The 22,430-nt window shown below is 37.9% G+C and overlaps 1 protein-coding gene across 1 annotated transcript in view; it reads right to left on the bottom strand.

Annotated features, from left to right (window-relative positions):
- Nucleotides 1–294: 294 nt before the first annotated feature.
- OXCT1 (3-oxoacid CoA-transferase 1) overlaps nt 295–22,430 on the bottom strand; it is an 87,110-nt gene continuing 64,974 nt past the window's right edge. Inside the window, exons 14-17 of the mRNA XM_052777041.1 lie at nt 19,498–19,587; nt 12,983–13,063; nt 10,936–11,037; nt 295–4,140 (exon numbers count right to left, since the gene is read on the bottom strand). Of these exons, the coding sequence (XP_052633001.1) occupies nt 4,105–4,140; nt 10,936–11,037; nt 12,983–13,063; nt 19,498–19,587 (309 nt within the window). The 3' untranslated portion in view covers nt 295–4,104. The remainder of the gene's footprint in view (nt 4,141–10,935; nt 11,038–12,982; nt 13,064–19,497; nt 19,588–22,430) is intronic.

The raw sequence follows: 22,430 nt of genomic DNA, 5'->3' as shown, positions 1-22,430 counted from the left end.
TCCATTATTTGACTTGATTGAAAAACAAGTAATTACGAAAGTGAATGTGATAATTATGTCTGAGATTGACCCAACAGAGACATCAGTGAGAAGAGAGAACATGGAGAATCCAGCAGTTAGCTGAGTTCTGAGCTTCATTATTTCTGTTTATCAAATCCCTCTACCTTCAGCCAAGACCTTGAGGTTTTTGCCTGTGCTGAGGTGTGACATGCTGGTGTGAAGACAACACACATCTTTTACTGACCCCAATAGCAGAACAGAACACCATGAAAAATGGTAACAATAGATGAAACCTGGTATTTTTAATCTTTATTTTATTGATTGTTTTGCAAATACATAGAGGACTTTGATGTTTAGTTTGCAGAGCTTACAGTACAACTATATTTTCTATAATATTTCTTTTTTTTGCTTTTTCATGACAAAAGCCAATAAAATATAAAGTGAAATAAGTCCAATGTGATAATATAGTAGAATCATCATCTTCTTCAGGACAAAGAGTATCAGCTGTCCTTGTCTTGTGAAATGCTGTCAAGCAGGGGATGATCTCAGTGATGTCCCAATAAACATTTGTGCATACCATCAACCACCAAAGAGGAATGAGAAGCTCTCATCCCTGTCATACCAATCATCGCAACTACTGCTCAGAGTATACCTTACCTATGAACCAGACTTGGGTCCACTGGGAGGGAAATACTTATGAGTGCTTTAATTTCTAATCCTACTTTACAAATCAATTAAAAAAGTGGAGTCACAGCTTGTTGCAATTAGCTTCTGCAGACACATGATGTTTTCATAACAATACCAATATTCTACTACAATATAATGTCCTCAAGATAAAAAAAATCAATTGTGCCATGCAGATATTTGCACCACTGTTGTATATGGAGAGAGCCTGTTCTCCTTTCTTCTCGGTTTTCAGCACCATATTGACTTTTGCTCTCTTGCATTAACACTGAAACAAATTAAGAGAAGACACAGAACTCAAATATCCAGCATGTATGACAGTCTTCAAATACTCTTCCACACTCTCGATCTCCAAGCTGAAGAGAAAAAATAACCTGTTGCACAGACCTTAGCTGGTTATTCCCCACAACATCCCTGTGAGGTAGGAAGAATAACATCTCCTTTTCCACCTACAGGAGACAAGGCAGAGAGCACAGATGACATTTCTCAAGGCAGTAAGTGGAGTGCTAGAAAAGCTGAAACTCAGGAGTTCTTGGCTCCTAATTCTTTGCTTCAGAAACCAAGGTGCTGAACTCCCAGACATTACCAGGTCATTAGTCTTTTTATAGCCATATATTAATGACAACTATGGCTTCTGTGCGTATGCCAGCAAAGCACAGTTCTATGGCAGCAGCAGCATACACCTGATGCTGCCCTCAGACACTTCTCCTGCGCTTTATATATGTCAGTAAATGTTTGCTGTAATTAACTAATCAGTCCTACAACTAATGTAGCATAGGTAATAGCAATAGATCAACATTTCATTTATAGATTTATTTAAGACTTCCCCAGCTATCTATATTTTTTTCCTCTGGATAAGCTAATAGTAACTCCCTTCCCTTGTATAATAGTTTTTATACTCCTCCCCTAAACCCAGCATCCATCCTGGGTACTCTCTAGGAGAGCTTTGAGTGACGATGAACAAGACACCTTCAGGGATCATACCCATCCCCTCAGAGCAGCTCTTCACGCACCCTTGACCCTGAAGGCAAAAATAGGCACCTTTTGCTCTGTACAGGACCACAAGGGTCAGAATTGTCACTGAAGTGTCTTTATGGATTGCGGAAGAAGCCTCTGGGCTGCTCTATCCAAAATCAAAACTATTTCACATTGAGCTAAAAGAGTCACCTTTTGTTATATAGAGACTTTTAATCTGCAAAATCTCTGTGAGCAGAATTTGTGTCTGCCTCCACGGCAACAGAAACTTTAAGAAATTAACTTGTTGGAATGAGTGAGTAACATAGGGAATACACCTAAATAAAGAAACCAGGTGAAAACTAAGGCTAGGTAAAAACTAACTTGTGCTAATCCAGGGTTAAAGTAATCTGGAGCACTTTGATCAATGTAGTTTCAAGTCTTGCGTGCAAATTACTTATCAACCAAATCACTTGTATATGTTTAGTCATTAAATTAGCACTAGTCTCTGTATGACACGTTTCTTTCCTATGGGCTCAGCATCAGGTCTTGCCTACACATTCAGGCTATACAATGGCCTACCACCCATTAGCACCCATGAGTTCAAGTCATACAAATTAGGATTATGGAGTACTTTTGTACTAGCATAAAGGTGCTTACAAAGGCATTTTGTTTATTCCTTTGTGGGAAGAAGGATAATCTATTCTTGTATTGACAAGAAATTATTGAAGAATTGTTTAGAGTAAGTGCAACTAAAAAAAATAATCTCTCCAATCAAAACAGTTTAACTGCTGTAAAACCCACGTGTGGATCAAGCCAAATTTTATAACTGTCACATGCAAGAGAAGCGCTTCTTATTTTAGCATGGAAAAATGCAGTACAAAGGCTAGTACAGCAGCTAAATATTGCAGAATTTTCCTATCTGGTTCCCTAGAAATGTGTTACATTCATTCCACTACACACACTGACTACGGTGAATACCTCATCCATCTACTATTAGAATGCCCTTCTATACCATATCCCAACACTGTTTATCATATGTATGGTGGGGGGGTGTGTGTGTGCATATATATATATATATTTATTTGTGCATCTACATTTTACATGTTTTTCAGTCATTTAATCTGCTCCAGTCCTGATGTCAAATATTATGTCAGGAATTATTTTAACTGAAGTGTTTTAAGTGTTCCTATTTATATGAATGACAGAAATCATTATACTTGGAGAGAACACTGTATTTTAGAAATGCAGATTTCCAGTCAATTCATACTCTGTATAATAAAGATATATTATGTTGATTTGGGATGTGAGATCCAATGCTGTCATATCACCTATTTGCAAAAATAACAGTCATTTTGTAACGAATAACAAAGAAAGGAAGATCTTTATTAAATAGCAGAACCAGTATGAGAGAGTGACTTTTCATTTTGATTGTCTCATGGCATTCATTCTGGTTATCACGAGTTCGGGTTCCAAACTCTTTAGTTTTTGCTGATGCCTTGATCGGCAAGTGGTGCAAACTTATGGCTTTTACTCCTAACCAGCTGTATTCCCTTCAGAAGAAATCTTCCAAGTGCCCACAACATTCTCCTCCCCTGTTTCTCTATGTTAAACAATCTTCATTTGCCTTTGAATGGGGCTGGGGAGGATTGTATCTGGAGAGTAAGAGCAGTTTATGTGGGACAACTGTGCAGCTGCCAGCTGTCTGCGTGGGGATGGAGACCTTTTAATTATCATCTTCCTCCTTCATACTAGCCCCATTCTAATTTGTATGATTTAAATAGAAGGGATCAGAGTTGGACTTCGGGAGGTGTAGGCTTCTTAATGCCAACACACACACACTGTGGAAACAGCATATACATTCAGGGCTAAGGACCCAGTTATTTCCACTGGTATAAAGAGTTTTGTCACAGACTGGTGAAAAGGTTTAGGAGAAGGGAAGTCCATATTCCTGATGTCTCTCTACCGCTGCATACCTTTGCTACAGACCACTCCAGACAAAAAGCCCATACCTTTACAGAAGAATGGACGTGCTAAGTGCTGTAGTTCCAGAGCAATGGAGTGATTTGTAAGTTTAACGACATCAGAAAAAGCAGAGGCAATCATAAGCTTTGCATGGTCGTTTTCTGAATCTGTGTAAAAAATGTAGTATTTGGCAGAGATACTACAAGGCATTTTTTTGACAGTGTTCATTAACATTTTAGTATAGCATTATTCAAAATTTAGGCAATAAATTCACCCTTCCATTAAAATTGGTAATGTTATGAAAGTAAAATACAATTTAGGCTGATAGTCACAGCCTGAGTTTTACTATCTGGAAACTACTTACAAAGCCCTTAAAAAAAAAAAAAAAAAGAAGAAGAAGAAGAAGAAGTAAAATTGCAAAACAGTCATCGATTTCTCTTCACCAAGATCCCATTTGGAAACAAGCCTTCTGGCAAGTTAAGCCCAGTCTGTATTTCACGTTTAAATCTGCCTCATTGGTATTAGTTTTGGCGAAACCTAGCAAATAGAAGGGAAAAAACACAACAGTTGGCATACAGATATAGCAGTACAACCCACCGTTCACTTCCACCTCTATCTATGTACCACTGAAGACTAGAGACACTATAATTAAAATGATGTATTTGCAGTATTTTAGAGATAAACACCTACAACTAAATTTTCTGATGCAGGAATACAAGATATGTTTGATGCTAGTATCCAGCCTCTAAACTTCATTTATTTGAGTTGGATTATTTATTTAAGAATGCAAGTAGATGAAACTTGGGCAGCTGAACCTGTAGTTGCCCCTGCTAACTGCACGGTCTTCTCAGATGGCTTCCAATGCCAGCAGAAGGGATAGCTGAACTGAAGTGAAGCAGCTCCTCAATTACACACTGTACAAGATGGCACATGAACATAACTCAAAAATAGGCCGTGGCTTAGTTAAATACACTGGTCCATAAATGGTCATAGCTCGTGTACAGTGGGGCTGCGCTTACCATGAACAGCAATAGGAGAGACAGCTGCAGATGGGCAACAGCTTCAGCTATCACCTTCTAATCCACTTGCATTCACACATCAACACACTGAATGATGTAGAGGCAACCAAACAGACTGTATTCAATAAATGAATGAATTGCCACTGCAGTACTAAAACAAGCATGCCAAGGAATCTTAAACTGATGATTTCTCTTCCTTGGTCAATAGCCAAGTTAATTCTGCTTTTCCTCTCCACCCACCAGGAGATAGGATGCTGTCTGTCAATGCTGGGTCTGCGCAGAAGTAGTCAACTGAGTTTCGGAACGTGCATATTAGTAGGGGATATACAATCAAATGTATATATATATTATACACATACTGTACCTATAGTATATGTATACATTTGATTTGATAATTTGATGATGATATAATTCAATACTTCTAATTTTATGTATTTTTTAAAAATCTGCCTCCTTCTATTCACATTCGATTTGTTTGATGATGATACAGTTCAATACTTTTAATTTTACCTTTCATTTTTTTAACTTGCCTTTTTCCATTCATATTCATTTTTTGTCTGAGGACACACTTAGGTATTATATTATTTTAATTCCATATACCCGTAAAAATCAATTAGTCATATTATAAGATATCCAGGAGACTAAAAATAAAACACAGTAAGCCTAAATAGGAAACTAGATGAGGAAAGAAGGTCTAAATGGGAACAATACAGAGAAGACTTTGAAGAGTAGCAATGGTTAACACTTGGTTGAACCCTGACTGCAGGTCTACACAAATACGCTGAGGAAAAGCTCTCCACAGAATATCCAAGCCTCTTTAAATATCTCCGGTTCCCAGCCCTATTTAAATAGGTGCCCCAGGATGAAGAACAAAAATAACTCATGTGATCTTACTTGTTCAGGATGAAAAACAGTTCCATGGATAATCTAGTTCCTAGTTGATTAATGTGTCCCACTGAAACATCATATACTGCATTTCTTCTGCCTCCTTATCCCATCTTTTTCACTTAACGGTACTGAAGAAGCTAACTCATGAAAGAATGATACATAAAGGCCTTTCCAAGCATTAAAGCCTCTTTCTTTTAGAGGTACAGGGCTGTATTTCCTCTACCACCAGTTAGATTTCTACATTATCCTTCCTCCAGCCACTATATATCATCATTTATAAACTTATGAGAACAGCCACTGAGCAAAGTGGCTTAGTTCATGAAGAATGTGTTTACTGTATCAAATGCTAATGAAACGTTTTCAGCGGATGGAAACTGCTCATTGATTTTTCAAAGTTGTGTGTGAACTAGGATAATAAATAGGTGTAATAGGTACAAGTGTAGAGGAGCTGGAGAAACTCCCTGAGTGTACCAGCATTCCTGAACTAGTTCCAGAAATGTTTCAACATTTCTGACTCCAAGTGCCTACGTGCCTCACTTGACTTGGGTCTGTTTCTGCCTCACCCAGGGATGGTTCCACTGAAGTAAAGGCAAAAACTGGAGGATGAAGATAGCACCATTAAAATCTATGTTCTGCAAATAATGACAAAAGGCGATTACTGGAGGAGATTATTGGTTTTTTGCTGTCGTAGATTTTGGTGCCATCAAAACCTCAAGTGTTTTACATTTGAATGAGCATATTATGTTAAATGTAATGTCTGCACATCTGATGCTAACAGCTGTCATTTGTGTGTACCACTATCTGCTTCAGAAAGGGTCCAATCCCCATGAGTGCTAAAGTGCCACAATGCCTGCTGAAGATAACAGAGGTGACGAGAACCCAGCATCACTCAGAACTGGACCCACATACAACTGTGTGCTCTAAATAAAACGTGATTAAATAAGCAGAAAAATGCTAATGTAACAAAACAGATGGTTTGTGCTTGGAAAACAAGGAGTAATTAAATCTGAAAGGCAGAAAGCCCCCTGAGTCTACTGCTTTAAATCCCAGTAGAGTCAGTCAATTCAGTATCACCCTGTGCTAAGAGCACAGCATCTGATAAGGGCTGAATGTGCTTAATCAAGGCTATTTTACAGTACGCAGCCAGAGTTGCTACTTTCTTACAGTACCCCCTAAGCAACACCTTCTTAATATTATTTCACTTACAGGAAGAACAGCTTATCTTGGAAGCTTCAAAATACGTTGCTAACATTCAACATGTAGGTGTACTGGGAGCATTTTGCCTGGGCAGTCATGTACGCAGCCTCCAAACTGGTAAGATGACACACAGACTCAGGGACTCCCTGCAATTCAAGCTTGTTGACTCTGATTTCCAACCCCAAACTACCCTCTTCAGCTACACAAACAGCCCTAACCTTATTTCATTATGTTCTTTATAGCAAGCAGTTCTTTCAAGGCCTGATTCTGAACAATGGTGAGTCCTAGTAACTTCTAATGACCTTATCAGGTGTGCAAAAGCAAGTTATTGTTCCAGAATTTAAAAACAGCCCCTCAAAAAAAAAAACCCCAGTGTTAGTATATTTGATAAAATAATAAAAGTTGTTTACCCCTTATTAACTCCTAATTATTTGAAATTGCAGGTAAAAGCAAACCATAATTCTAGCATCAGCTTTTGTACAAATATCTGTTCCTAATGTGACTCGGGGGGGGGGGGTGATTGATCAGGAAAAAACACAACATCCATTTAAAAATGAACTCAATCCTGCAACAGCCTGTTTCCTCAAAGGAAAATGTACTTCCAGAAAATAAACCCATATCCTCTATTATTCTGTACTCATTGGCTCAAATTTGGGCAGTCAATTTCTTTTTAAACATACACTAGTCAATTGCTATTCAACTACTTAATGTTTCCTTGGCAGATGCTTTTTCTAAACTCCATGTTATCTTTTAAGATCAATTTGTAAAACTGAGCTTTTAGATTAAGAAAAAAAAAGGGGGGGGGGACAGGGAATTTTTACCCAGACAGACTTATGCTGATTATTTTTATAGTGAAATACATCTGCAAAAGTATGGTTCTCAGTCTGTCCTCTCATGGTCTCACCAACTGTGTAAGCCAGTACAAGCCCAAACAGATTACCTGCCAAGGTGATCTATATGCTAGGCAGCAGCAAATCTGATTTAAGCGTGCAAGATAAGCGAACACTTTGTCTTCACAGCACAGTAAAATCAAGGGAAAATTGTTTGTTTTTTTATATGATGCCAGTCTATAATGAAGACTGTTGGCTCTAAATCACGTTTTCTTTGACATTTTGTTGTTGCAAATGTCCTTTAGGAGATGTTTTTCCAAATAAGTAAGCAGACTGTGAAAATGGGATTGTATAGCCGAATGTCTCAAAGCAAGCCATACAGGCTATAAAGTTCTCCTCTCCAAAAAGGAGTAGTCTGCTTGGGAAGAGATAGTTAGATATAAAGGTACAGCCACCCCTTAAAATCTCACTTGTAATGAACCTAGAGAGACGTTTGTTTTAGTTCAGATCATTCACTGCATCCACTGAAGAAAGCTGCTAGAAAATGGTCAACGTCTCATCTTCCACCCATTAGTTCTGTTTCAAACTGGCAAAACATATAATCCAAAAAACCTGCTTTTACTGTAGCAATACAATATCACTGAAGTTCCTGACACCGATATAAACAAGAACAAGATGTCTCATTCAATGAACATAAATAATCACAAGCACAACTGTTACTCTTGCAAGGAAGCCTGAGGCAGAGTCTTGAAATGTGGAAAAAAGGACCGAGGATGCTGCATTCTGAACAAATGCCTATTACAGTGCTGAAATCTCTATTTTCTTTCTGAACTTGAAAACTTAGTGAAGGAGCTGTAGGTGTTTACTGTATACAAAAAGCAAAGCCATCAAGGGTCCAATATTATCCAACAGTGGCCCAGTCTTGCTGTCACAGATGTCAACAGAAGTTTTGGTGAGGATTTCAATGAGAGGAGGACTGGGTCACTGTGGCCTGGAAACATTCTTTAGGTGGGAGCGGGGCGTAAGAAAGGAAGAGCTAGTGGTCTTCCATGCCACAGCTTTAATAAACAAATCATTGTGGTTCATGCTTTTCATCTGCAGCAATATAGAGATTTCAGGCACTTTTAGAACTACCAATCAGTAGGTAACGCTGACCCCCATGCATACCTTGGCAGAAGGACATGCTCTCCAAGCAAGCATTGCTTTGCAAGCGTTTATGTAAGCCGCATGCTTTCAAGTATATGAAAGTGCATAAACCAAACAGCATCTACATTTTTCATGCCCATAGCTCCTCTAGTGCAGCTTGTGATTTCATGCATGGCCACAGCTGCCGTACAAAGCAGACTGCGCTGGAGTTTGCCTTCAGGAGAACCAGGAAATGGTGCCTGTGAAGTGTCCCTTCCTGATCCCAGTGAGACTGATCCCAGGGACCTAGATGGAGGATTGCTGCAATACCTCTCATCAATTGCTAACTTCAGGTTATCCTAAAGATTCAAAATTTATACCACTCCTTTGTAACAATTACAGGAATGCACTGATGGACAGTGGGTGGTGTTAATCTTTTCTTTTGTCCTAATAGTCTTGCCCTATCATATCCACCATGCTGCTGCAAAGCTTGATCTCACAGTCCATCATTTTAAGCTTATAACTTCCTTCACTGAATTCTTTGGTTGCTTCTGTTTTCATTGCCTTGAGCCTAGGCTGCTGGACTTTACTTTGGGTAACACGTGCTCAATTAAATACATACATATTGGTCACCTGAACCAAAAAGAAACCAACTCCTTCCAAACAGCTCCTTCCAAACAGGCAGGTTTGGAACACATAAGGACTAGTGTCTTCTGACAACAAAAGTCCTTTCCTGTAGTTTCAGTATATTAAAATACATACTAAACATGGCACCTTCAAATTCATCATGAAGTTAATCCTCAAATTAAATATGCAAGAACAAAACAAAGTGACTGACTGCAATAGATACAAACCTACAAGGTCATTTTTATGTTTTAGTTTTGGATGCTAGCTGTTTGACAGCCTGATCAGCCAAAGAAAAAGAAGTCCTGACATTATTGAAGTTTTTAAAAATTGATCATTTTTCCTAAATCACAGTCAGAAGCTGAATGAATAATTTCTTTTGCACACAGAATTGCTGAATATGGAAGGTTGCTTCCACTGTAAATTAAAAAATAATAATGACTTCCACAAAATGTTACATGGAAAATTAATAATGGAGCAAAGTGATTTTGTAGCACTCTGCAGTTGCAGGTCACTCATCTTTAACTGAACAATTTTTCGCAGATAAACAAATGTATTTTCAGAATTGAACAGCTCTTTATTTAAAATATTTAAAACTCCCCAAGAAAAACATACATGATCATATTTAGTTATGACAAATGCTCTCTTATGGACACAGGAAATGAATGAAATTTCACAGGCTCATTGCTCAGAAAGTTTTACTTACTGCCAATAGTATGCTCAAAGCCTTAATAACAAACTCTTTCGTATACTAACTGCTCTGCAATCTTTCAATTATATGTCCTAGCCCTGCCATGAAACTCTACAAAGAGGAAGAGTATTGCACTTCATTACCAAATATTCCCCAACTATTTGTACAAATCAATTTGTATACTGTCATACTCAGTGTCCTCACCAAAGGAAGGCTGACCTGCCCCAAAAGACTTCACAACACAGAAGAAAAGATTTTGTAATGTACATGCAGGAGAAGGCCATGAAGAAACTACATGTTATCAACCACACATATGCAATCACTTACAATCTAGTGTGCTACAGCTTTCCCTTAATAAGCCAGTTTTGTGTGAGCATTAAGTGAGACTTGAGAATGAATGTGAAGGTCAAAAGGCAGTAGCTTTCTGGATTAATGCAGAGCATAAGTTTCATTCATACAAAGCAATGGGAGAGAAAAAGCAAAGATATCAACAGCAGAGTATTTAACTGATTGGCACTAGTAACACAGAGTGGACACGTGTAGTGACCCCTGTGGAGAAGACTCGCAACCCCACCTAAAGATAGCATGAAAACTTAGCAACAGAGAGTTAGCTAAACTAACTTACACAGTGGAAAAATAAATATTCATCTACCTCTCAGGTATGAATCAGCTCCCCTTTTCAAAGCATCATAAAAGTTCCCTTTCCACATTGTCATTTTACTCTTAGTCATTTCTCCATCTCTTCTGTTTTTCCTAGCTTTAATGCTTCCAACATAATCATACTCAATTAGCCCTAAATTATTTTCTTACTTACAATGAAAGTCCCACAGGTAATCTACCCAGCCTGCATCTATAAGGAGGAAACTTACTGCATCTACAAGTCTTCATGTGATGAGTATTTGTGGAGAATACTTGTTCTGACACCAGTCTAACCATACTTGTTTGTAAAACGACTTACTGTGAAGTCACAGCCAGTGCTTTTCTTGATATCATCCACTGTCAGTCCTTCCCAGATTTCCACAAGGGTCAATCCCTTCTTCTTGTCCACATCAAACACAGCCTGTCAGGTTCAAATAGCACATGATTTTTTATTATCAAAGCAGAAAATGAGGATGTAAGTAGTAATATTGTACAAAATGGTGTGCTGAAGTAGGTAGCATTCCCTCAGTAACAAAAGATGCCATTATCAATCGGTTTCACTTTTCAGACTGACCAATAAAGATTTTTGCTACATTTATTTGTAGCTGAAGTAATCTAAATATGAGATGTGTTAGTTTCGTGGGAAAAAAATACAGCTGTTCTTCTTTGCATGAAATGAGGACCATGTCTGCTGCTCCAATCTGGTGAGAACTGGGAGGTGAGACATTCTTTGCTGCAAGACAATGTTCACCAAGAGATCATGAAGGAAAACAGAAAAAGACAATGTCTCCCTCATTCTTCTATTTCGTTTTAAGGCCAGTAGAGTGGTACAGGGTGGTTGATCACCTCTGCCAGATTATAAGCTTCTCCAACAGCTACTGCACACCCAGTACAAATTTTAGTATTTTCAGAAGCTAGCAATGGAAGACAAGATTTCTTGTTGTATTTTTAATAGAAAGCCTGGGAGGAAGTGGCTGAAGGAGCAAAGGCTGTTCTTTCTCATGTCTTCATAAGATATGCTCTCCACTTCCAAGGCTCACAAGTGCATCAAATAAAAACACCTGTAAAACCACATGCAGTTTAATGGTGCCTACCAGAGGGAGATACACAGGTGGCAAGCTAGTTGCCAGAGAAACCATAAGGTCTATAGTCTTATTCCTTAAAAAAAAAAAAAAGTCAGTAGCAAAAGACTGGTGAAGATTGAACTTGAAATGAAAGTAAAGTCTTAAGCTCATCACAGAAGCGTACTAAAGTTCAGCTGTCCGCTGGGCACATGAAACTGATTTATGGGAGTGAAAAACAATAGCTCCTCTAAGTCTTAAAAAAGAAGCTGGGCATAAGGAACATACAAACTAGACAGCTAGTGTGGAAACAGAATTTGCAACACTATCCAAGTACTGTTGTACACTTGTGTCATCTCCTAATAAAGCAACAAGATCTGACAAGTGGTGACTGAGAGAAACTTGCTTGTTGTTTATTTTCTGTCAGTCCTTCTTCACTCATTTTTTTGTACCTTACATATGTATGTGGCCAGTTAGTAGAAGACTGGAAAAACTTCCAGATTTTCATTTATTTTCCGTTACTTTGTAGAGAAAAAAACCTTTAAATTACAGTAGCACTATACCACCAGGAGAAAGCAAATTCTACATCAGCACCTTTGATACATTCCACTTAGTATGATAGATGGCTCGCAGATGGACTACTCTAAGCCCTTAAAAATGTAAACACTGATAAAAAAAGCAGTATGATTACAGCAAAAACCTTAAGTCACTTATCCTTTGCTGAAAAGATCCACTAATGTCCTTTGAGCAGCAGCAATATCTGATGCTCACATGTACTTGCACTGGAGAGTAAACTGCTTCACAAATGGAATCAAGTAAGGACAAAAGAATTAAAGCCCTGCCACAGCTACAGGTTTTGTTTCTCTGAAAGAGTCTGTAGTATACACCAAGATGCCAATCGTCTGACATAGACGTGCTACACAGTTGTTGCTCTGCTGGAAAAAAAAATGAGCTGTGATTACAGCTGTGTTTGAGGATTTGCATCTCACATGGCAAATTTTCAGGAATACTTTGGGAAAAATAAGGAGATACACACTTTGCATACTTTTCATGCATGGCATCTTTGTTCTAAAGGTGTCTAAGAGTACAGTCCAGTATGCTAGATGTCAATGGTGAAAGCTTTAAAAGGAAAAATATTAGCCCCCAGACCTCTGGAATCGAACACCAAGGCAATTTTTACCTTTCATTGGCAATAGATACCAAATATATTCTTCATTTTTACTAAGTTTTACTACTTTTACTAAGTGTCCCTTCTTAGGGATAGAGGAGGAAAGTATTGACAAGGATTCAAGAAAAGTACTTTACCTTCTCTGTAATGATGCGGTTTACACATTGTTTCCCAGTAAGTGGTAAATTGCATTTTTCCAAGATTTTATGGACATTGCCCTGTGTTTAACAATATACAGACAAACATTAACTTTCAAAAACAACACAACTTACTCATAATTTAAATATGTACATGAAAATCACAGCCATAGCCACTATGTTACTGAAACATTCACTGTACTCAGAACACTCTTTGAATTCATTTCAATGGCAGATTACATGTCTGGCAATTTGGGACAGTTATAACTTAAATCCCACATATAGGGAGATGACTAGTAAGAATCTCACTGTACCACAGAGTGGGCTCCTGAGTTTAGAAGTTCTGCATACTTCTGCTTAATAATTTGTCTTTCCTGCTGCAATGTGAGGATGAGAGATGCATGGGACCTCATTGATGACACATAAAGGATGAAAATTAGGGAAAGACATTGCAGGCATGACATTTCTCTGCCTTATACTTTATCACAAACAGTATGTGCAGGATCAGCCAAACACACAGGCATTTAAAATCCCCAGGGCTCAAGTGCATAGTCATGCTCTGAAAATAGTAAATCCAGTTTCTTTACCCACATTGAATTCCTATTCCCTCCATCTCTCCAGGAAAGCCCAAAAGCAGACTAAGAGATGAGTGGAATATGCTCATCTTCAACTGCTACACAGAAGTTATGTTATCTTTGTTTTAGACAGAACAAATTAGTATGCATATATAGTAGAAAAGAATGTATATATAGAAAATAGAATTTACTTTAAGGCACTTCCTTTTCTGGGGCATCAAATGCCAGCTACTCTAAATCCTGGGAAAAATATTACCTAATGAGAAGACATAGCTTCTGACATGAAGCTGGGCAGGTAAGGTTTGGGTGGTGAGGTTTTTGGGGTTTTTCCTTCTTTTTCCTTTTTTCCTTTTTTTTTTTCTTTTTTTTTTCTTCCATTTTTTTTAATAGGAGTTTACAAATGTCTTTAGATCCTGCTAAATGAATGTAAGCTGCAGGAGCTCTGAATGGATGTGTAAGAGATGGATCACTACATTTTTAGTCAGTATTTGTAGGCGTTTTACAAGGGCAGCATTAAGCGCCCGTTTTTCCCATTATCACATACTTTTATTTTTTCTCTAATTATCAATTTTCAGTTATGCATTTCAAAACTTGCAGAGTATTACCTGTCTCATTTAATCACCTGAATGCAATACTTTTTAAATTTACAATCACCAGTTTGCCTTACGGCTTAATATAAACTCAGGAACCATCTCTCAGGCAGTTTGACTCCTGAATGATAACAAAATCAGCAATCCATGTGCTTTTGAATTTATCTTTTTCTGTGAAGAACTCTTTCTTCATTCTAATTCTAATTATACTGGCAAGATCCACATCTGCTATCAAGGCAAATACTCTGATGAAACTCACTCACTCTTAATGAAAATAATGACTTGCAACAGCGTTAGGTTCAGTTGATCTACTTATGTCTTGTCCATCTTGAGGACCTTCCTGCACACTTTGCCTAAGAGCCAAGATTAATCTGTGCTATTTGTATATCTTCAGTAAAGTATCAGGTATACTTCTCAGCCATATGAAATGAAGTGTCTCTTCTTGGTACCCAGCTGAGATTGAAATGCATGGACTTGCAGAGGTGACAGCTTGAATGGCTCCTGTGACCCTGAGAACTGATACATTCCAGCTTCTTAACACTAGAGCTGAAGATTAATTGTATTACTAGTTAGCATTAAAGGTGACTTTTGGAAGACATCCATCAGAGCACTATCAGAATAGGAATCCAAATGGAACTCCATGAATTTTTACCATCTGAGTTTATACAGCACTTGTTCAGATAAAGGAAAAGACTGTTGTGTAGATACATAAAACCTTAAGGTGTTTCAGTCTGCTTTAAGTAAAAAAATTCTGTTGTTGAAGAACAAAAATGTCCTTAATCTTCCACAACACATTATAATCAAAACTATTCACAAGGATAGAAAGGAGTTTTCAATTCGGTGCTCCATGTTTCAGTCAGGTCCAAATCAAGTGCTTAAAACTAGTTTCTGGTCTATTTTTCTGAATGGTGTAGACAACTCGTTTCACAACATAGAACAATTGCCAGCCGTTACTTTACTATGTTTCGCAAAACATGTCAATGGTGGTATGGGGGTAAGGACTTGACTTTTATTTCTCTTAGGCAGTATTTAGCAGATGAGGCACAGGTGCAGAGTGACTGCTTAAAGATTAAATAACAACCTTACATTCTATTGTTTTTCTTCATGGTTATGTCATGGTTTAACCCCAGCCAGCAGCTAAACACCACACAGCTGCTCGTTTATTCCTCCCCACTCCCAGTAGTGTGGGGAGGAGAAGCGAAAAGAAGTAAAACTCGTGGGTTGAGATAAGAACAGTTTAATAACTAAAGTAAAATAAAATATAATAAGAAGAATAATAATGATAAAATATAATAATAACAACAACAATCATAATGAAAAGAAATACAACAAAAAGAGAGAGAAACAAAACCCAAGAAAAGACAAGTGATGCACAATGCAGGTGCTCACCACCTGCTGACTGATGCCCAAGCAGCGATCCACCCCTCCCAGCCAATTCCTCCCAGTTTATATACTGAGTGTGATGTTCTACCCTTTGGTCAGTTGGGGTCAGCTGTCCCAGCTGTGTCCCCTCCCAACTTCTTGGGCACCTGCTTTCTGGCAGAGCACAGTGTCGTGGTTTAACCCCAGCAGCAACTAAGCACCATGCAGCCGCTCACTCACTCCCCCCCACCCAGTGGGATGGGGAGAAAATCGGGAAGAAGAAGCAAAACCCGCGGGTTGAGATAAGAACGGTTTAACAGAACAGAAAAGAAGAAACTAATAATGATAATGACAACACTAATAAAATGACAACAGCAATAATGAAAGGATTGGAATGTACAAATGATGCGCAGTGCAATTGCTCACCACCCGCCGACCGACACCCAGCCAGTCCCCCGAGCGGTGATTCCCCGCCCCCACTCCCCAGTTCCTATACTGGATGGGACGTCCCATGGTATGGAATACCCTGCTGGCCAGTTTGGGTCAGCTGCCCTGGCTGTGTCCTATGCCAACTTCTTGTGCCCCTCCAGCTTTCTCGCTGGCTGGGCATGAGAAGCTGAAAAATCCTTGACATTAGTCTAAACACTGCTGAGCAACAACTGAAAACATCAGTGTTATCAACATTCTTCGCATACTGAACTCAAAACATAGCACTGTACCAGCTACCAGAAAGACAGTTAACTCTATCCTAGCTGAAACTAGGACACACAGGAAACAGAAAAATTCTTAACTTAGTACAAACGCTACTTAGCAACCACTAAAACATCAGTGTGTTATCAACATTATTCTCACACTACATCCAAAACACACTGTACCAGCTACTAAGAAGAAAATCAACTCTATCCCAGCCGAAACCAGGACAGGTTATAAACAAAAGAGTAATTTAGCAAAAAATACATAATGAAGTACTGTAATGAATTAGACTTAAGGTCCATTTGCCAAGTGTCTCACAGTGGCCTAAGCATATGGAGCAAAAATTGAGCCACCCTTCCACAGATACACCCTCCTGTTTCCTGACATGCTGTGATGTATAGATTTCCTGAGCTAGAGACTGCTTCTGGGCAATGCTATTTAATTGTCACTGATGAAGTCAACCTCATGAAACAGTTTAGTCTGTTTCATATAGAACTAATTCTTTGAGCTCCTGCATCATCCTGCTGATCATCGACAACTTCATTAGCTGGCTGAGAAAAATGTTTTAAACATGCTGGTTGCTACTTTCAGTTGGCTACCCCTACTTCTATTATAAGGCAGTGACTAGCCATTCAGCATCCATCTTCTCCATGCCCTTATTATTTTATGTATTTCTATGTTACTCTTCCTAAATAGCATTACTTAAGCTGAATAGTCTTCTACAAAACTCATTTCATGTTGTGTCATCTTTCTTCTGTACTTTTTGGTTTTCATTACACGTAAAAATTTACGTAATTAAAAATTTAAATAGTTTGGGGCAGAGCCTGTTAATTTTATTTGTAATATACTGCATATCAGAGTTTAAAAAGATGAAAATTCTTTGAGTATTTATTTGAGTGTTAAGACAGACACTAGTTTCACCCTCATTATTAAGTGTAAATTATATTTTGCCTGCACTGCAAGGACTCACCCTATTGCTATGTTTGAAAACTGCAACTGTGTACTGAAAGGAGAATGCACTTTTAAACTCTTAGAAAACTTATTTTAATGTTGAACAAGACATTACTATTGTACAAAAACACTTGAAAAGGATTAAAAGATTCTTCACAAGATCACAAATCAGACAAAACTGACTGCAAGAACCACCTATTACAGCAACTCTTGAACATGTTTATTGAAGGTACTATGTGTATCCCATAGCCTTCCACTGTATTTCCATCCATCAAATCTTGACTGCTGTTTATTTACAGGAGACTCTGGCATCTAATGATAGATTTCTTATTATTAATTTGGAGAATAAGATGAGAAAAATGTCCCTATACTAAAAAGCCAGCAGACACAACAGACTGTCACAGTACATGCAGACATTTCTTTTACTCAGTAGCACACTGGGTTTTGAGCAGGATGGAAGATTGCTCCTCTGACGCATAGATACAGATGCACTAAGTTTGTGAGAAAATATTTGGTGTAAAAAATTAAAAAGCTGTGAATATAAAATCGGCTCTGTAAGAAGCAGTCACCCCAATAAAAGGCTTCTGACTTTCAGAACTGGTCTCATGGGTGCCTTATTTGCTTGTGTATAAAAAAGAAAAAAAAAAAAGAAAAAAAAAAGAGGAGCACCTGAAAACTGTAACAGCAGCTTTTGATTTCCAAACATTAGACTTCTATATTTCATCATGTTCACTTTTGAGCAAACAAGAAGCAGCAGTATGAAGACCCCAAAAAGAGGCTAGGTAAGAGGAAAGAGTGCCAAGAATACCCTCCATTTTAAAATAAGAAAAAAATGAAAAATCATACACATAAGTTTAGTTTTTCATTGCCTTCTCACAAAAGTACAAGAAATAATTTCTGAAAGCCTATAAATGGCTCTCTAGAAGTGCACACCAGGCATCCCACGTACATAAGAGCCCATGTTATGTATAGATAAGCCAAAATAAGTACGGCTATGCCTTATGTTTGTAACAGTGAAAACTATCTGTGTTTCCATCTTTTTCAGGTTTCCTACTGGCAAAAAACCCAACATGAAACAACTTCCAAACATTGCACTGAAAAAAGATTTTGTTAATAATACTTCTAAGAGAAAAACTGGGATCAATAATTACACTGCGTGTGGACTCTGAGCCTTAATGAAATTCCACAGTAACTAGAAATTTAGCATAAATATTTATTCAGATCACACGAATACCTGAAGTATGTGTTCAAGCAAATGGATAATTACATATCCAATTCTGGGGAGTCTGTGATAGGGATGCAAGTCATATAGACGAATTTGCTTTGTACTTTTGTTTACTTATTTACACAAGTGCACGCAAAAACTATTGGGTCAGACTCAGCCTTCTTACTGAAAATGTGCCCCTTGAGATCACAGCTTAGTATAAATTGTGAAACTACTATATTTACCAACAATTTTTTTTTAAGTGAAAATTCATTCTTCAAATCACATTTAAAAAACACACAACTGTTAATATATTTAACTTTCATATTTACGATAGTTTACCATGCAAATTCCTTATGCTTGCCCTTATGCATTCTGACAGGGATACTATCTTGAACATACACAACTAATTCTTACTGCAGACATACAACAAATTTAGAATAAGAGAAACACAGAAATTAAACAAAAAGTTCATTTTTAAACATTTGGTATGGTTCCCTGAAAATAGAGATTTTTGATCTTCAGTACGTTTTTCTCATAGTTTGAACAGTCCCGTTTCAGAAGGTTCAAATGACAAGTTTCCTATGACCTTCTGTGGGAGACTATTTATATCTATGAAACTCCTCCCTCAAAGAAGTCTCTAGATTAACCACTTATCACATAATGTTGTAAGGTAGCCTGCATCTCATCATGCCAAAAAGATCTATTCTATTAAGCTGTCAGTACCAATTTGACTGGTAACTTCAAAGGTAAATATCTTTCCATCATAACAAGTATTTAACCATGGGGAACCCCATTTTTCAAATTTTTCAAAGGTGAAGAGTAAAACCTCTGGGGTAGCACCTGCTGTAGCTCTGGCAATTGCCACTCATTAAATCTGCATGAAGTAACTAAAAAATGTGTGCAGCTTTTAAACATCAAGTTAATATTTCATTTTTTTCCACGGTGAATGATTCACTTACTTACAAGAAGAAAGGAACCATACTAACCTAGCCTCCTGTTCCAGCTCCATAATAACCAACATCAGAACTGTCAAATCCTCACAAAGTAGCAGATTGAATGTAAGATGTTGTTTGTGGTTTTTCTTCTTTTTCGGTACAGCACAAAACAGTTATTTAGAAAGAAGCGGCAGAGCCTTACCTTGGCTGAGTGCTCCATGGTGACAACCACTTTGGTTTGCGCACTGGATACCAGGTCCATGGCACCCCCCATTCCTTTCACCATCTTACCCTAAAATTAAATTTTTAATGGAAATATAACATTTTTACTATTTAAAAAAAAAAAAGATAGAATATATTGCCTGCAATGACAGCACAAGATATTCCCCTTTTCCTGCACAGAAAGCCCACCTATTTCATCACCACTGTATTCAAACACTAACAGAGCTTCACCAGAGCAAAAATATCTGTCTCATTCTCATTCTAGGCTCTATATGATGCAAATAGGAGAAGAATGATGAATTGAATACGGATCCACTGCCATGGCTGGTGCCTTGGGTGTAACTTAAATCTGAGTAGTACCATTGGCTTAATGAAGCCCTGACACTGAGGAGCGATAAATTTAGTTCCAATGGTTCTAATATTAGAAAAGGAAAGTGTTCATTCTCCTGTTGATAGAAATGCCATTACTTCCTCAAAAGAAATCTTTGCTTATGAAATGTAGCAACAAGAACATCTGAGCACTCTCTACCTGCCAGTTTAGGAAGCCGCGACTCACATCACTGTGTCAGCACAAACCAAACTTTTTGTTCTATTCCAGACGTCTGTGGATGTCATTCCAGAACATGGGCAAATAAATGAATGTGGATCAGTATTCGCTTCCGTTTGTCCCTCAAACCAAGCAATACTTTCTGCCTCTCTGACTTAAGTCTTCTCTTAAAAAGCGTCAGAATTACACTTGTTATCACAGCAGCTGTATTATGGCTTGGTGCTCAACTACCTATATTTTTACTTTCCATAATGCTACAGCATTCAACCCCTGCCTGCTTCCACCACCTTAAACTGATCTTGGAAGGTAAGAGGTCCAGACTTGGCACACTTCTGACAGGAAATGACCGTAATTACAAAGTTCTATCAGTATGAGCAGAGCAGTCATCTTTGGACAACAAGCACTAGACCCCAAAAAACAAACAAGGCAACAACCTCATATGCCACTCCAGAGTTGCTGAGGAGGGCAGAAAGGGGAGTGGAACGTTGAGGCACCTGCATGATAGGGGAAGTTAGTAGGAAACAAGAGGCAAGGAATTTTACAGATTAAAATAAATTAATTTCTGTCTCAAGTGTTTTGTATTTGTTCTCTTTTGACTTGTTATTATCTGTAATTAAAATAAATTATGGACAGTAATACAATGTACACTGTTTTCTATATGAAACCTAAAAGTATATGGTTAAACAACTGGAAAACTTCCTAGTATAAAGCTTTCCTCTTATGCTTTCTTTTATTAGCTTTGTGATTCAGTACCGTACTAGTATCAGTACCTGTGGTCCATGATACGAAATATATGGAGGAGACTTGTCTCATTAAGCTGCCAGGCCAGCAACTTACTGATGTCTTGATCATTATGGTCTCTTGATCATAATGAAGGGAATATACACACACACACATACACCCCAGTAATCATATTTCCTTATTGTTTGCACAGTGAAGAATAAATTGCATCTTCCTGTATCTATAAACAACCACTTTGGAATTTCTCGGGTCAGATTAATATTTAATCACATTAATTAACATCACTACTAAATATTTCTTTGCAAATACAAACCTAAAAGAGATGAGAGGATTTATCTCTGCTTAACTTCCTGGCACTGCTCAGATCATTCTCCATCCTACCCAGAAATACAGAGCTCTTACAGTGACTGTAGTGACCTCTCATCTGCCTGCCAGAGGCTCACTGACAAGATAATGCAGAGTACCTGAAGACGATGGATTATCTCCCCAGTAACTCAGAATAGGTTTGCATTGAGGATTATGCTACCAATACACCTGTCCTGACGATGCCATTAGTTCATTTTACAAACCTTTTAGTTCTATTAACTAGTAAAGAGCTACAGCAACTAGGACATATCTGAAGAAGTAAGTGCTGATGAAGGACAATGACCAATCTGCTGGAGAAGCTGTCATACAGGACTGAGAGAAGAGACTGCATCCCTTTGCATACACAGAAGCAGGAAAATGCAAGTTAAGTTGAAGAGAAGGACAGGGTCCTTTAAATTGCTACATTTACTACTCCTCTTTAGGCAAACATACTCATCACTGTAGGATGCCTGGTAAAGCAAATAAATTAAGCATTAACTCCAACTAGCCACGTAATTACATGCTTTTATTTTGAAGACTATCCAAAGCATAAGAGTCTTACATCACTCTCAGTGCATCTACCAAACTCCCACAACTTGCGCTTTCCCCCACACCATACTGGCATAGGGAACAGCTGCATCTTAAACTTGAATTAAAATGCTCGAAACTAAAAGGTGATTCCCAAAAGACATTTTGTTCCTTTTTGCCTAGGATAAGCATGCAGACCAAAACAGTTCTGATACTTATAAACACTGCACATTTACAAGCAACAAGCAATTCCTGTTTCTTTTAAATTTTCATACCATATTTAATTGCATCTGATGTAAGTTAGGCTGTTTTATTTGAATATTTGCATGTAATATGCAGTCTGTCATAAAAATAAACATTTTCTCTTCCTGAAGACTGCTTGCACCAGCCACCTCTGCTGTGAAATCTCTGAAGAAACTACATTGGGTTCATAGTGCTGGATACTAGCTGAAGTGGGAACTATACATTTCGCGTCAATAAAATGTTAATTTTTATTTATTTTTGACTGAACAGAGCAAATTTCAGACAGTAAAACTATACATTTTTGGTTACTTGATAAGGCATTTAAGTGTAATGTAACAACCTGTACCAAGCTCAATTGTTTGAAACAATTCATAAAAAAAAAAAAAGGAGGTATTTCAAATAAGCAACTGCTAAAGTACATTTGCAGGTTTTCTGCTCCTTCTTACGATGTTGGTATGGTCCAGGATAGCATGTGTCCATCCCCGACCCTCCCCATTTATTTATTTAAG

This window comes from Harpia harpyja, chromosome Z (genome assembly GCF_026419915.1).
Source record: "Harpia harpyja isolate bHarHar1 chromosome Z, bHarHar1 primary haplotype, whole genome shotgun sequence".
Taxonomy (NCBI): domain Eukaryota; kingdom Metazoa; phylum Chordata; class Aves; order Accipitriformes; family Accipitridae; genus Harpia; species Harpia harpyja.
Note: the sequence above shows the minus strand (reverse complement) of the source record. Positions and strands in the feature narration are given on the sequence as shown.